The sequence below is a fragment of the Fusarium oxysporum genome, chromosome 1, assembly GCF_000149955.1.
Source record: "Fusarium oxysporum f. sp. lycopersici 4287 chromosome 1, whole genome shotgun sequence".
Classification (NCBI taxonomy): domain Eukaryota; kingdom Fungi; phylum Ascomycota; class Sordariomycetes; order Hypocreales; family Nectriaceae; genus Fusarium; species Fusarium oxysporum.
The window spans coordinates 1,734,174-1,748,841 of NC_030986.1; the positions used below are offsets into that span (position 1 = coordinate 1,734,174).

The following is a 14,668-nucleotide window of genomic DNA, read 5'->3' on the forward strand; positions in this document are numbered from 1 at the left end:
CACGAAGATGATGCTGCAGCTGCAGAGGCTATGGCCTTGTGTTGCCGCTGAGGAACAAGAAATTGCAGACCTAGAGGCGAAGAAAGCAAGGAAAGGCAAGCTGGGCAAGAGGGATATGGAACGATATACCCTCCTTACTGAAAATGCTGCTAAGAGAGCTGAAGAGCAAGCAACCAAAGAAGCCGAGCTCGCTGCTGCTGCTGAGCTCGTTGCCATCGAGTCTGCTGAAGCTGAGGCTGCTACTGCTGAGGAAGAGGCGGTGGCGAGAGAAGCCGCTGAAATTGAGGCTGCGGCAGTAATCGCCCAAGAGGAAGAAGAGCTTGCTGCCCTAGAAGCAAAAAAGCAGAGAAAAGGAAAGCTGGGACGCAAAGATACAGATCGGTTTGACTATCTTCTGGGAAACAAGGTTGCAAGGGAAGCACAGGTTGCTGAGGAACGAGCTGCAAAGGAAGCCGAAGAGCAAGCACTTCAAGAAGCCGAAGAAGCCGCAGCTGCTGCAGCAGCCGCCGCTACCGAGGCTGAAGAGATAGCCGCAAGAGAGGCTGCTGAAGCCGAAGCTGCGGCTGTTGCTGACGCTGAGGACGAAGAACTGGCCATGTTAGCAGCCAAGAAGGTCAAGAAGGGTAAACTAGGACGCAAGGATACAGAGCGTTTTGAGCAGTTGTCTTCGAATGTCGCGAAACGAGCCGAGAAACAAGCAGCCCGTGAGGTTGAGGCTGCTGCTGAGGAAGCCCCGGCCGTAGAAGAGCTACTTGGCGAAGAAGAGCTTGAGGAACCAACCCCAGAACCTGAAGAGACTGTCGAAGAAGCCCCCGAAGCCCCGGTTCCCGATATTGACGACGAAGCCGCTGCCGAGGCCGCTGCCATAGCCGCAGAAGAAGAAGCAGAGCTTGCTTCTCTTGAAGCCAAGAAGGCACGGAAAGGAAGGCTTGGAAATAAGGATACCCAGAGGTTTACATTTTTAACCGAAAATATTTCAAGGCGCGCTGAAGAGCAGGCAGCAAAGGACGCCGCCGCCGCTGCTCAAGCTCTGGCCCAGACTACCCCAGAAGATGTTGCTGAAGAAGAAGATATTACTGGTCAGGAAGATGCTGAAGCTGCCGCTATCGAAGCTGAAGCTGCTGCTATAGCTGCTACTATTGCTGCTGAAGAAGAGGAGGAGCTCGCTGCCCTTACTCTTAAAAAGGCGCGAAAGGGCAAACTTGGCAGAAAGGATACAGAACGCTTTGATTTGTTAATGCATAATGCAGCTCTACGCGCGGAAGAACGAGCCATTAAGGAAGCCGAACCTGATGGTCAGGCCGAAGAATTGATACCTGAAGAGGTTGATGATATTCCTGAACCGGAGCCCGAGGAGAACCCTGATGCAGAAGAAGTAGCTGCCCAAGAGGCAGCCGAAGCCGAAGCCGAAGCTAGAGCTATTGCTGCAGAGGAAGAGGCAGAACTTGCAGCGCTAAACAAGAAGAAAGCAAAGAAGGGTAAACTGGGCCGCTCTGATACTGAGCGGTTTAACATTCTTGTCGACAATGCTGCAAAGCGTGCCGAAGCTCAGGCAGCCAAGGAAGCAGAAGAGAATTTAGGAGACGTACCCCGAGCTGAGGAAGAGGAAGACGATGAATTTGTTGATGCTGAAGACGGCGAGGAAGATGAGTTGGCTGAGGAGCTAGAACCTGAAGCCGAGGAACTTGCTGAGCCTGAGCCTGAGGAAGATGAAACGGCTACAGCTGAAGCTATGTCAGCTGAGGCAGCGGCACAAGCTGCCGTCATCGCAGAAGAAGAGGCCGAGTTGGCTGCGTTGACGAAGAAGAGGCTTAAGAAAGGAAAATTAGGCCGCAAGGATACTGAAAGATTTCAAGCCTTGACAGAGAATTCTGCTAAACGCGCTGAGGAGGCGGCAACCAGAGATACAGAAGGCGCAGCTGCAGAGGTCGAAGCAGAGCTTGGTGAACCCGAACACGAACCCGAACCAGAGCCTGAAGCTGCTGAACCCGAGCCTGAAGATGATGGCCTGAAGGAGGCTGAACAAGCGGTAATCGCTGAGGAAGAGGCAGAACTGGCAGCTTTAATGAAAAAGAAGGCAAAGAAGGGGAAACTTGGTCGGAAGGATACCGAGAGATTTATCGTCTTGTCGGAAAATGCTACCCGCCGTGAACAGGAGCGAGCTGCTGTTGAGGCCGAGACTGAAGCCGTTCAAGAGGAGCCCGATATTGAAGGTGTGGAAGAGACTGGAGGAGAGCACGGTGAAGAAGGAGGAGAGGAGCAGGAGCAGGAGCCTTCTGAAGGACAAGACGAAGAAGCTGCAGCTCGAGAAGCTGAAGAGGCAGCTATTGCGAGGGAAGAGGAAGACGAGCTCGAGGCCCTTAAAGCCAAGAAAGCAAGAAAGGGCAGATTGGGCAGAAAAGATACTGAACGCTTTGCCATCTTGGAGGAGAATGCAGCAAGGCGCGCAGAAGAACATGCTGCCGCTGAGGCTGCTACAGCCAATCCACCCGAGGAGGAAGATGGTGAAGGGGAGGAGGAGGAGGAGGAGGAGGAGGAGGAGGAGCCTGAGGCAGATGATGAAGATAAAGCTGACGAAGAAGAGTTGGCAATTCAAGAAGCAGAGGAGGCAGCAGCTCGGGAAGCAGAGGAGGTAGCCATCGCTGAAGAGGAGGATGAGCTCGAGGCCCTTCAAGCTAAGAAGTCAAGAAAGGGCAGACTAGGCAGAAAAGACACCGAACGGCTTCGAGTCTTGGAAGATAATGCCGCGAAACGCGCCGAAGAACGCGCTGCTAAAGAAGCAGCAGCCGTCGACGAAAATCTTGGAGTTGATGATGCTGAGGAGGAGGAAGAAGAGGAGGAGGAGGAAGAAGGTGACGAGGAGGATGAGGAGGACGAGGATATCGATAATGGGGAAGAGGGCAGGGGGGAGGATGATGCTGACGCTGAGGAGGCAGCAGCAGCAGCAGCAGCAGCGAGAGAAGCCGAGGAGGCAGCAGCTAAAGAGGCGGCAGAAGCGCAGCTCGTGAGGTGATCGCGAAAGAACTAGAGGAGCTTGACTCCCTCCAGTTCAAGAAAGCAAGAAAAGGCAGGCTGGGCAGAAAGGATACCGAACGACTCAGAGTCCTAGAGGAGAACGCTGCCCAGCGTGCTGCAGAGCTTGCGGCCAAAGAAGAGGCTGCCGCAGCAGCAGAAGATGAGGAAGAGGATGTAGTCGAATTCGGCAACCCCCCTGAAGAAGAGAAGTCGGAAATTGAAGCCGAGGACGACGATGAAGAAAAAGAAGCAGAAGCTGAAGACACTGCGGATAAAGAATCGAGTGACGTCGAAAATGAAGCTGCTGTCGGCGAAGACGAAGAAAAAGAACCCGAGGTACTGCCAAAGGACCAAGTCCCCGAAGCCCCTGCAGATGATGAAATCGTCGAGGTCATCGACCTGTCGCCAAAGAAAGAAAGGAAGAGTAGGAAGAGCAAATCCCGTCGCGATGCTCCTCCACCTCCTCCAGTTCCAGATCCTCCATTGACGCCACCACCTGAGCCGAAGCAGTCTCGAAGGCCCAAAATTCATCGCGAAGGAACCTCGTTTGGTCGGTGGGCCGCGACACCACATGAAGAGAGGGACGAGCCTCAAGAGAAGTCAAGTAGACATAGACGGCGAGAGGAAAAGACGTCGTCTAAGGGTTCCTCGTCCGACAAAGTCGAGAAGACTTCATCACGATCTCGTGGCACTGCCTTGTTCAGTAAACCACCACTCACTCGTTCCGCTACCATGCGCGAGAAGAAAGACGGCATCAGCAGCAAACGTCGCCACTCTACCAATGCTCGCGGACTTGTGTCGCCTCCTCCTGAAGATATGCTCATGGGTGAGGATGAATTAAGCAATCGCCGCAAGTCGCGTAAACCTCGATCACGCGAAGATGAAGATGCAATGATGTCCGGCGCTGCTCCTGTGCCTGATAGGTATGAACGACGTCGCTCACATAAACCACGGTCGCATGAGGACGATGATTTGGTTATGGTAGATCCTGACCGAGCGCCTGACAGACGCGAGCGCCGCCGGTCTCACAAACCACGATCTCGCGAAGAGGAAGAAGTTGCCGTGGTCGATACCGAACGTCGTCGGCGAGCCAGGAGATCGAGGGATGAAGAGCCCGTGATGGTGGAGCCTGACGTTCCTTTTGACGCACCTCCACGTAGTTCCAAGAAGTCCTCAGGCTTCGCTGGCCTCTTCAGTGGTTTGCGAACACCCAAGACTGAACGACCTGACCCTCTGCGACGTCGCAGTACCTATGCGACAACTGACGACGAAGCCTTGCGCAGTGCCAAAATGGATGGTGATGCAGTATTAGTAGATGCTGACCGTGAAGCAAGACGAGCTGCACGCAGGGCCAAGAGGGCCGCTGAAGGCGGCCCTGACCCCGAGGAAGCAGCGCGTCGAGCTCGAGATGAGATACGCCGTGAACGACGTCGACAGCGCGAGGAAGAAGCCGATCCTCTAAGACAAGATAAAGAGGCCCGCCGTGCTGAACGCAGACGACAGCGTGATGAAGATGCAAGACGAGCCCAGGAGGAGCGACAAGTGCAAGAAGAACAACAACGACTGCAAGAGGAAAAGGAGGCCCAAAGAGCTGAACGTAGGCGCTTGCGTAGAGAACAGGAAGCAGCTGCTGCCGCAGAACAAGCCGAAGATGAAGAGGCTCGTCGAGCTGCCAAACGTGAACGCCGCCGCCGCGACACAAAGCGAGCTGCTCGAGGCGCAGAAGAAGAGGAAGGTCGTCAGCGACGAAGTCAGCAATCCACAGACGAATATAATCAGCGGAGATCCCATCGTCGCGAAGAGAGACCGCAGGCTCCAGCTTGGCCTCATTCTGGAACTTCATCATGGGTCAAGGAACACTCTGACGCACCCCCTCCTCCTGACCTCGGTGACGGGGGTGAAGCAAATGGTGGACAGACCGAGGACGAGATGGCAAGACGTGAAGCTCGTCGAGCTCATCGATCGAAATATGAGGAAGAGCCGACAGAAGAGGCCGAAGATCGGCGAAGGCGACGAGCAAGGCGAGATGATCGTGAGCGCGGTGGTCGAGATAAAGAACGTCACCGAGATAGGCGTTCGGAAGGTAGTGATGAGCGACACCACAGCCGTCGAGCGTCAACCTTTATGGAGGCAACAGCAACACCTCGCACAAGTTGGTGGAAGAAGATCGCTGGATAAGGAGTGATCGGATGATGGATGAACGAACAAACAAACAAACGAACGAACGATACATGAGAGTCTATTTCAAGCGAGCGTGTTTGCCAATGTTATTTGAATGTTTGCCACTACTTCATGCATTTCGTTGCGGTGCTCTTGTTTTTGGTAACCACTTTCTATGCCAACATGACACCAACATGGATATGGTCGGTGTTTAGGTTTGGCTTGGCATTATCAACTCATGGCATATCTGGGATGGGTGCTTTGAGGATATTCTAGCATTGGATATTGGATCTTGACTGGTATGGTATTTGAAGTCTGGATAAGTATGTACTTGGACTGTATATGCTGGATATAGCGAATTGTTGTACTACATGTATACCCAGGAAACAAGGCAGGATGTCAACTCAATAAATGATTTTTTGTTTAGAATGTACTCGTTATCAAAGCTGAATATTTCGATGCGTGACCATCTAGGTTATTAGAGGTCTCTTTGTGTCGATTCTAACAAGTCACATTGCCGTCACTACTTCGAGGTAAAGGGCACATTTTCCACTCTATTTGTCAATTTTGGACCATCTTCCTGACTGGGCTAACACCACTTCTAACTTATGGAAGTACACAACTTGGGGTCATTCAATCCAATTCATATCATAATTAAATCGAATTCCTTCGATGAGTTCTTCACGCAATGATGGAGGTAATTCCAATATAGCCTGTTCCTTGTCCTAATCATCCTGGAGCATCCTACCTCCCTGGCCTGGAGCTCCATGCTCCACTTACCACCCACTAACATTAGTATAGTACATGCCACTCCCAAGTTGCGCTGACGACACCTCAACCTCGAAGCCAACGTTTCCCTGCAAACCACCACCACCACCACCGAACTACAACTACACACCTACATTGCAGCTGCAGTACAACCTGGTCAACTCAAGCGCCGCTCCCAGGCGCTACATCTACTTCTTCTGCAGCACATCGATGAGGTGACCACCAGCGACCACGTCAATCAGTTGACGACCGACAACGACGAGCTGTGACCCAACACCTCGGGCGCTCTCGTCACTCGACCATGACTGCGCCGGGCAAAGGGTCGCGATGGGGAGCGTTCCTCTCGTCGGCCTTTGAAGGCGTCGAGAATCGTCTTGACAACTTACTTGACGAAGACCAACAGGCGGCACAAGGATATGAGCAGCAGCAGGGAATGAAGGCCGCGCCCGCGCCCTCGCCATCACCAAGCCCTAAACCCACTGCATCTGGTAAGCCTCTCTTTTCTCCTAAGCCGTGTTCTGGTGCGGGCAGAACTGTCGCATGCTGACTCGTTTTTCTTTATAGCTGTCGCTCCGAAGCCTAACCGTGCCAATGATCGTCTACAAGCCAGGTTGGCCAAGGCTATGGCCTCGCGAACCTCACAATCGTCGCCTCGCAGCTCCATCGATACTTCTCGTAGTTCGGTTGACAAGGAGCGCCCTGCTAGCACTGAACCCGTTGTGACGAGACAAAGCATCGAAGTATCGGAAATTAAGCCAACTGAATCCGCCAACCAAGTCGACAAGTCGACCTCCTCTGACAGCCCAGCTTCCGCCCCCGCAGCTGAACAACCAGCGACATCTGAAGGAAGCGATAGTAGGGAGATTAGTGAACAAAACTTCAAGCATGATTTCCCCACCCCGATTATCGTTGAGCCACCTTCTGAGGCCGAACCTCGAAGTGCACCAGAACAAGAAGTTACGGACAAATCCGATATCCAACTAAAACCGAACAGTCCAATACCAGATACCAGGCATCCTGTAGAGGCACCACAGATCGTAGATGCTCCAGTTGAAGAGTCACAGAAAGACCAGGATGCCACCCAAGCTCACACGCCTCGTTCAGAGGAGATTCAAGAGTACATTGAGCAAATCGACTCACTACAAGCCAAACTGCAGTTTTTATCTAAAAATGCCACGGATGCAGCTAGGCAGACTGCAAGTTCTGCTGAAGCGGGTAGTGTAGAGCGCAAATTGGCCGAAAAGGATGAGAAGATCGCTCTGCTAATGGAGGAAGGACGAAAGCTTTCAACTTCAGAGCAAAAGTTCCGAACAACCGTTCGCAAGCTGCGCACCCAGATTATAGACAATGAGAAACAGGCCAATGAACTCAAAAAAGGTAAAGAAAAAGCTCTGGCCGAGGTGGAATCCCTACGTAGTCGAATCAAGAGCAAGGAAGAGCAAGAGAAGAGAAACGAGGAAGTGCGAAAAGCGAACGCTACGCTCCAGAAGGAAATCGACGCCCTGAAGAAAGACAAAGCTGTCAAGGAGGAGGCCTATCGACGTCTGGAGCAAGAATCTAAAGCCAAGGCTGAGCAAATACAAGCCGCCCACACTGAGGCATTGAAAAAGGCGCTAGATATTGAGAAGAACAAACAGCAGGAACTTGACCATACTATCGCATCACTGCGGTCAGAAAAGGAGGCATTGGTTGAGAAGTTGCGCCTGACTGAGGTTGAGTGGCAAGAGAAGCTAGACCGAGCATTAGAACGTGGTCGGAATACTGAAGAAGAGTTGAAACTTGAGCTGAGAGCGGCCGAGGGCAAACTCGAGGCAATGAGAGTGACGGCCGAGGAGGCTTCTGCAGGATCAGGTGGTGACATCAAGTTGATACGACATATTGAAACCCTCCAATCGCAGTATGCATCAGCCAGCGAGAACTGGCAAGGTATAGAAACCTCACTCCTGACTAAGGCTGCCAGCCTTAAAAAGGAAAGGGACGAAGCGCAACGACGAGAGTCAGAAATGCGGAAGAAGGCTCGTGACGCGGTAAATTACATGTTCTCGACAGTAAAAAAAGGGGGAAGATGGCTGACACCTTCACAGGCAACTCGGTACAAGCGACTCGAGGATGAGCTTCAGGACGTTAGTCCAGCTCTCACAGCCGCTCGGCAGGAGCTCGAGACATGTCGTGAAGAGCTTGCTGCCCTCAGAATCCAACACAAGAGCGTGGAGACGGCCCTTGAACAGGCACGCAACGAGCTCGAGAAGCAACAGCGAGCGGCGAGTAGGGAGGTGTTGGCTGAGGCCGAACGAAGGCAATGGGCAGACGATGTTGCTACAAGCACACCCAGGTCTCAGAGCAGACCCGATTCCCCATTGCTCTCTGTTGCCCGAACCTTTAGCTCGGACTTCATCGGGCTTCCTGTACCAGCAAGACAGCCTCGTCGAGTTCCCACACCGGGAAGCCAAACCGACAGCGCCGGCGATGGCTTCTTCTTTGGCCGAAGAATGTCCAGTCAACCTCCTCGCCCTAGTGCTTTGTCCACGGCCGGTCATGCGATACCTCCTCCACCCCCTTTCTCACCCTTTGAGCCACCTACCGAGTCACCGCGCGCCGCATCACCGCCGCCAGATCGTGATGATGGTCTAGATGACGGCGACCCTTCATCTCCCCGCAACGTTGCGCAAGACATGATTTCGGTATCGACAGTTGGGGCTGGTCCTTCCGTTCAGCTCGTCGAGAGAATGAGCGCGGCAATTCGACGACTGGAAGCCGAGAAGGTGGCTGCTAAAGAAGAAATGGCTCGTGTATGCAGCCAGCGAGACGAAGCGCGATCTGATATTGTGAACCTGATGACAGAGCTGGAAACACAAAAAACCGCTTCGGCACGGGTAACAGAGCTAGAAGCAGAAGTAGAGAACATCAACTCGCGATATCAGACAACATTAGAGATGCTGGGCGAGAAGAGCGAGCTCGTTGAGGAGCTCAAGGCTGACGTTCAGGACGTCAAGGACATGTATCGCGAGTTGGTGGAACGGACCGTGATGAAGTAAGAAAAGGGAAGAACTTGTTTCTATTTCACTTCGTTATCTTCTGCCTTGTTTTCGTTGCTCTCTCGTGTTCGCATCTTAGACTCGGGAAAAGTCGTGATATCTTGCACATTTTTTCTCTTTCTTCTAGCATGTATTCCTAGCTACCCTGACAACTCGATACCCTCACGCTCTGCACCTTGTAAAACATATCGGCGTACCTGTTGACAAAGAGACAGAGTTAGATGGGAGTTTATAGAGTGGTGCGAAGAGAAGAGAGCCAAGAACTCCATTTTCGTTGTGTTTTTAGAGATATACATACTTCTTTATCTGGTGCCAGATCAAGTGCTAGCTCATCCGCGCTGTTCTTTAGGGTGAAATCAGCGCCTTCTTTGAGGAGGGCAACAGCAGTGTCTCCTGGAGAACACAGGTTAGTGGCTTTTTGACGCCGGTGGCAAAGAGTCTTTTTACCATGTCCCTCTGCAATTGCGTGATGAAGGGGAGTGAACCCCTCATTATCGGCAGGGTTTAGTGGACTTCTGTTTTTGAGAAGCAGAGTCACCATAGGTACAGAACCGACAGCAGCAGCGCGATGTATGGGATACTGGCCCCTACGATCACGTACTCGGGTCGACGCGCCGTTGTCGATAAGAACACGGGCAATGTCAAGGTTCTTCTTGGAGGCGACAAAGTGAAGGGCAGTCTATATGCTGAGCTTAGATGGTTCTCAATTCAGATGTAGCGATTGAAGCGTTACCTGTCCAGCAGAGTCTTTGAGGTCCGGTGAGTATATTTAGAGTGATAGACGGAGAGCAAGACTTACTCTTGAGGTTCACGTCCGCGTCTTTGGACAGGATAAGTTTGACGACAGATTCACCCTCTGGAACACTGGCTGAGATCATCAAAGGAGACCACCCGCTTTCATCCTAGAATGTGTTGGTTATTGTCCTGGAGGTGGAGGAAGACTTTCAATGAGAAGTCGTTGCTCACCTGGACATCAGCATCGAAACTGCGTTGGTTGGCTAACAACTGAACGATGTCCAAGTTGTTAGAAGAAGCTGCCCAGTGTATAGGATACCGACCATCATTATCCTTTCGTTGCGACAATTTTGGGTCTGACTGTCCAAGAAATTAATGTCTGATATATATAATTATAAAGCTGAATGCCGACCTTGAGAAGCCCTTCAAAAACAGTTACTATATTTGCCGATTAGGGGTGATCACAGTCATGGAGTTGTATAATTCAATAGGCATACCTCGCCCCTCACGAGCAGCGGCATGGAGAGGGAACTTATCATCGTTATCCATACTGCCTACGAAGCAATACGAGCGGATAAGAAAACAAATGTTGCTAATAAACTCCCGTCGGGATGGAGATATCAAACAGGTGCTGCTTGTTAGTGTGACGACCGGCTGTAGGTAGCTGATCTTACGTAGATCCCTGTCAGCGCAGAAGAGAGCTAGCAGGAAGTCAGGGACTGAGTGGAGAGCAAGGTAGGTACCTGAACCTCATAGCCACACATATGTGGCGCTATGGAGTAGAAAAAACTAGCGCCACACGCAGCTGCCAGCCTTTACACGCTTCCATCGCAAAAGATATCCCAGCTTATCATCATCATCAACATCCCCAGCGGTCATCCAGGTACTTTTGAGTCGCAAACACAGCCGTACATACATCATGGAGACACCAGAAGTGTCTCAAGATGCTCTTCGACTCAATGCCCTCGCCGCACAAAATGCGAACGTCTCGAGAACAGTCTACGCCCATGCATCCGAGCGATCGGCCACAAAGCGCCAGAAGCTAGACGACGCGTCCGAGGACCCCATCATCAAGAGACGGTTCCGTAACGAATACTCAGATGTCGAGACTTTACCGCCATCAATTACTGCGAAGCTTCCAACGAAACAGCCTGGGAAGAAGGCTTCTAAGGCTGGTGTGCCTGCTCGCCCAGCCATGAAACTCCTTGAGGGTGCGCCTAGTTCAGGCAAGGCATCTACTCCTGCTGCCAGGGACGAAAGTACACCACAGAACATGAGTCTTACTACAAGAGGAGTGCAAGGCCTTCAGCAGCAGAAGCCAGAATGGCACGCGCCATGGAAGTTAATGAGGGTCATCTCTGGTCATCTCGGTTGGGTGCGTAGTCTGGCTGTTGAACCTGGCAACAAATGGTTTGCAAGCGGCGCAGGAGATCGAACTATCAAGATTTGGGACTTGGCCACGGGCTCGCTGAGGTTGACTCTTACTGGACATATCAGTACTGTGCGCGGCCTTGCGGTATCCCCTCGTCATCCTTATCTCTTCTCTTGTGGCGAAGACAAGATGGTCAAGTGCTGGGATCTCGAGACTAACAAAGTTATCCGTCACTACCACGGACATCTCAGTGGTGTCTATACTCTTGCCCTACATCCTACCCTCGATGTTCTGGTCACTGGTGGTCGCGATGGCGTCGCCCGTGTCTGGGATATGCGGACCAGAAGTAACATTCACGTCCTGTCTGGCCACACCCAGACGGTTTCCGATCTCGTTTGTCAAGAGGCTGACCCTCAAGTTATCACCGGATCTTTGGACTCGACAGTGCGACTCTGGGATCTCGCAGCTGGCAAGACCATGGGTGTACTAACTCATCACAAGAAGGGTGTTCGTGCTCTAGCAACACACCCATCAGAGTTCACATTTGCTAGTGGTAGCACAGGGAGTGTCAAGCAATGGAAGTGTCCTGAAGGTGCTTTCATGCAGAACTTCGAGGGCCACAATGCTATTATTAACACGATGAGTGTTAACGAGCAAAATGTCTTCTTTACAGGAGGTAAGTGATACGATTCAATCTTCCTCGCCACATGTGTCTAATTTGAACTGTAGGCGATAATGGCTCCATGAGCTTTTGGGATTGGAAGACTGGTCACCGATTCCAATCTCTTGACACCACAGCTCAACCCGGCTCTCTTGATGCCGAGGCAGGTATCATGAGTTCAACGTTCGATCGCTCTGGCCTACGTCTGATCTGTGGTGAAGCTGATAAAACAAGTAAGTCTCGATCTCGCCTTGGCATGCTCGTCTTTGCCTTGCTAATGCATCTATCCATAGTCAAAATCTGGAAGCAAGATGAAACAGCAACAGAAGAGTCGCACCCCCTCGAATGGAAGCCAACACTGGCCCGACGAAAGTTTTAAAGGAGCAATTAGAGGTAGTATGTTTTTTTTTATTAAGGATGAATTGTCGCAGGACGCCGTTCGGGTTCTATACTACAACTGTTATACACCGATACCCAAAGCCTTAAGGTCCCCGTCATCACGGAGGGCCATTTTTACTTCATCGTCTGCAATAGAAAGACGGAGCTTACTGGACCTCTCTGCGCGCTGAGCTTCAAGGTTAATCAGGCCGGCCGCTACTAATTCGAGCGCCGCTATGTGAATGTGACCGGGTCTGGTCATTGGGCGCTGACTTCCCATCTGCGTTCCTTTCAGGCCATTGTTGAGGACTGCTGCTACGCCTGGAAGTGCTGCTGGAGCTCGAAGGCAGGCACGGTGTATCTCATCGAGGGTGTCCCCGAAGGTTGTCTCGGCAAGACCTGTTCTTCGAATACGCAGCAAAAGAGCTGCCATGACAAGCTTGGACATCAAAGGCAGGCTTCGAAGGTGTTGTTGAATGGGATTAGTGGTTGCCTCGTTGATGGCCTTCTTGATTGTCGCAATAGTAACGCGACCTGAACCTTTGGGTTGCGTTTGACTGTCTCGTTTGCTTGGAGTTGCGGGATCACTAGGAGCATCGGCCTCGGCGAGCTCAACAGCTCGGCGGCAGATGTCAAGGGCTCTTCGGGCGTCACCACTGACTGCGGCTACCTTTCGACTGGCGAACTGTATAGCGTCAGGATCTACGATATTCCCAGGGACTCCTTCTAATCGTGACTGAATGATCTTCATCAGTTGTTCGTGATTGTAACCAGGGAACGTGATACGCGTTAGACCTAAAGCTTTTAGTTAATATCACAGCAACGTGTCTGATTGAGATAATACCTAGTCGACTGCTGATCTTATTGCTGAGAGTTCTCTCGGGAAGATCCATGGTGTTTGCAACTGCAAGTACAATAAGACGGCTATGTCGCAAAGTCGGCCAGTTGAAGAAGTTGTACATGACGGCCTGATTCTTGGTGACTAGTTGGTCAAGCTCATCCATGAGCACTACACAAGGAATTCGGCGAGGGCTGGGGTTGCTGAACTCTCTTTCCAGATGATCAAGAGCCTGCGCTGGACTAGCTCTCTCCCCTTTAAGGGCTTCCCAGAGAAGGGTATAGGATTGGTGAGGGTCCGTGATTTTCATACCATTGATCTCCACGAATATGAAATCGTCCAGCTCATCAGAGCCTACAGCTTCTTCAAGCCTGGAGACGACCTCGCGGACCGTCGCTGTTTTTCCTGTTCCAGGTGTTCCAGAAATGTAAATACAGTTACCTGTGCCATCCGAAATAGCTGCTTCGAGATGAGAATAAACCAAAGAAAATTCTCCTTCCCGACAAGGAAGACTGGTTGGGACCGAGGAGACATGCAAGCGAGATCGTGCTATCTGGAAAGGTGAAGATCCAACTTGGCTAGGCGACAGTTTGCGTGTGGCCAAAGGTGTAAACTCAAGTCTCTTGCTTGCACTCCTACAAGTAATTGTTAATAACTAACGCCAGGGCGAGCAGCTTTGATCACCAACCTTTTGACACGAGAGCCCGGTGTGGCTTGGCTCCTTCGTGAAGTTGGCGTAGCAGCTACCGAGCCTCGTCCTGTTTTGGTCGGTGTCTGCGGAATTTGAGCAGGATGGTAAGTATCATCAGAAGGTGACGGGCTCCGAGCCTTTCGTCGACGTCGTGTGACTTTTGTACCAGACTTGACCCTATCCATCAAGGCAAACAAATCATGCTCGCCCCCATATATTTCCTCCCATATAAACTCGTCTGTATACGTAGCAGTGCGGGTATTGCAGCCTCGTCGACAGACAAAGACCTTACCGAAGTCTGGATCATTTCGAGGAACCTTACCCTGTGGGTATTTCGCAAGAAAACCATCTTGAGACATGATCTTAGCTTTGCCGTTGATTGATGCCAGGGGGTTGATATCCCATGATGGAGAGATGTAGAGTTCATTCTATAAATTTTTGATTAGTCTACATTCAACAGCCTCAAGGGGTTTCAAAGCTGACTGGGTAGTAATCGGATCGTTTCTTGTCCCTGCTTCGGATCTCCTTTTCACTCGAAAACCACATAAAGTTTGCTGCTTTCTCTCCCTCTCCATCGTCTTCAACAAATTCGCAGATCAAGGCGATCCAGGCCTCATTAGAGCCATCGGCTTTGAGCATGACAGTGTCTCCAATTCTACATTCAAATTGGCCAATCCTGGCCCCGACGATCCTGTCACCTGTTACCTTTCTTCGTTTTCTATCGCTCTGTGTTCCATCGCTTCGTTCGGTCGTTGGGGTAGAGTTGTAGATCCATTGCCATGATGGTTCTGCGTCCGCAAGCTCATCGTCTGATAGATCATGGGGAATTTTAGACAGTTGACGTTTTGTATTTTCTTCTGAATTGATGGGGGCCATTATTTTGTCGTTATCCGGTGCTAGGTGCTGCCACAACGATTCACGCGTCGCATGAGACGCGACGGAAGTAAAGAACAAATAATTGGTTGCTATGGGCTATGCATATATCGGGGGTTTATAACCATATTACAATACTACC

At 51.4% G+C, this 14,668-nt stretch overlaps 5 protein-coding genes across 7 annotated transcripts; 3 read left to right on the forward strand and 2 right to left on the reverse strand.

Moving 5' to 3' along the window:
- Positions 1-7: 7 nt before the first annotated feature.
- On the forward strand, positions 8-5,193 carry FOXG_17790 (uncharacterized protein; the record flags this gene model as incomplete). The annotated part of the gene is made up of 2 exons (XM_018397775.1): positions 8-3,004; positions 3,049-5,193. The coding sequence occupies 2 exons, from the start codon at positions 8-10 to the stop codon at positions 5,191-5,193; spliced, it is 5,142 nt and encodes a 1,713-aa protein (XP_018231610.1).
- A 576-nt stretch (positions 5,194-5,769) lies between these two features.
- FOXG_00045 (uncharacterized protein) lies at positions 5,770-8,978 on the forward strand (the record flags this gene model as incomplete). Its single annotated transcript, XM_018376097.1, has 4 exons — positions 5,770-5,872; positions 5,977-6,431; positions 6,508-7,970; positions 8,028-8,978. Exons 2-4 carry the CDS (start codon positions 6,245-6,247, stop codon positions 8,976-8,978), a joined length of 2,601 nt encoding a protein of 866 aa, XP_018231611.1. The 5' UTR covers positions 5,770-5,872; positions 5,977-6,244.
- A 140-nt stretch (positions 8,979-9,118) lies between these two features.
- Positions 9,119-10,402, reverse strand: FOXG_00046 (26S proteasome non-ATPase regulatory subunit 10; the record flags this gene model as incomplete). Its single annotated transcript, XM_018376098.1, has 8 exons — positions 10,211-10,402; positions 10,126-10,151; positions 9,945-10,073; positions 9,778-9,880; positions 9,712-9,725; positions 9,426-9,657; positions 9,277-9,371; positions 9,119-9,175 (listed from the first exon to the last, which is right to left on the reverse strand). Exons 1-8 carry the CDS (start codon positions 10,260-10,262, stop codon positions 9,119-9,121), a joined length of 708 nt encoding a protein of 235 aa, XP_018231612.1. The 5' UTR covers positions 10,263-10,402.
- A 109-nt stretch (positions 10,403-10,511) lies between these two features.
- On the forward strand, positions 10,512-13,599 carry FOXG_00047 (pre-mRNA-splicing factor prp46). The gene is made up of 3 exons (XM_018376099.1): positions 10,512-11,761; positions 11,815-11,979; positions 12,040-13,599. Exons 1-3 carry the CDS (start codon positions 10,633-10,635, stop codon positions 12,123-12,125), a joined length of 1,380 nt encoding a protein of 459 aa, XP_018231613.1. The 5' UTR covers positions 10,512-10,632; the 3' UTR covers positions 12,126-13,599.
- Positions 12,113-14,587, reverse strand: FOXG_00048 (origin recognition complex subunit 1). Of its 3 annotated transcripts, XM_018376100.1 has the most exons (4): positions 14,137-14,587; positions 13,651-14,081; positions 12,969-13,597; positions 12,113-12,919 (listed from the first exon to the last, which is right to left on the reverse strand). In XM_018376100.1, the coding sequence occupies exons 1-4, from the start codon at positions 14,527-14,529 to the stop codon at positions 12,207-12,209; spliced, it is 2,166 nt and encodes a 721-aa protein (XP_018231614.1). In that variant the 5' UTR covers positions 14,530-14,587; the 3' UTR covers positions 12,113-12,206. The 3 variants fall into 3 exon arrangements, with proteins under 3 accessions (XP_018231614.1, XP_018231616.1, XP_018231615.1); XM_018376102.1 differs by having other exon boundaries at positions 12,113-13,597; positions 14,137-14,566; XM_018376101.1 differs by having other exon boundaries at positions 12,135-12,919; positions 13,651-14,587.
- Between the last annotated feature and the right edge of the window lie 81 nt (positions 14,588-14,668).

What these genes read in the sequence shown, in the direction of transcription:
- FOXG_00047 (XM_018376099.1), top strand. Translation starts at nt 10,633, where the DNA reads ATGGAGACACCAGAAGTGTCTCAAGATGCTCTTCGACTCAATGCCCTC. An exon ending in AAATGTCTTCTTTACAGGAG is followed by an intron (nt 11,762 to 11,814) that starts GTAAGTGATACG and finishes TTTGAACTGTAG; the next exon opens with GCGATAATGGCTCCATGAGC. An exon ending in TGGTGAAGCTGATAAAACAA is followed by an intron (nt 11,980 to 12,039) that starts GTAAGTCTCGAT and finishes ATCTATCCATAG; the next exon opens with TCAAAATCTGGAAGCAAGAT.
- FOXG_00048 (XM_018376100.1), bottom strand. Translation starts at nt 14,529, where the DNA reads ATGGCCCCCATCAATTCAGAAGAAAATACAAAACGTCAACTGTCTAAA. An exon ending in CCGGGCTCTCGTGTCAAAAG is followed by an intron (nt 13,598 to 13,650) that starts GTTGGTGATCAA and finishes AATTACTTGTAG; the next exon opens with GAGTGCAAGCAAGAGACTTG. An exon ending in TAAGATCAGCAGTCGACTAG is followed by an intron (nt 12,920 to 12,968) that starts GTATTATCTCAA and finishes TAAAAGCTTTAG; the next exon opens with GTCTAACGCGTATCACGTTC.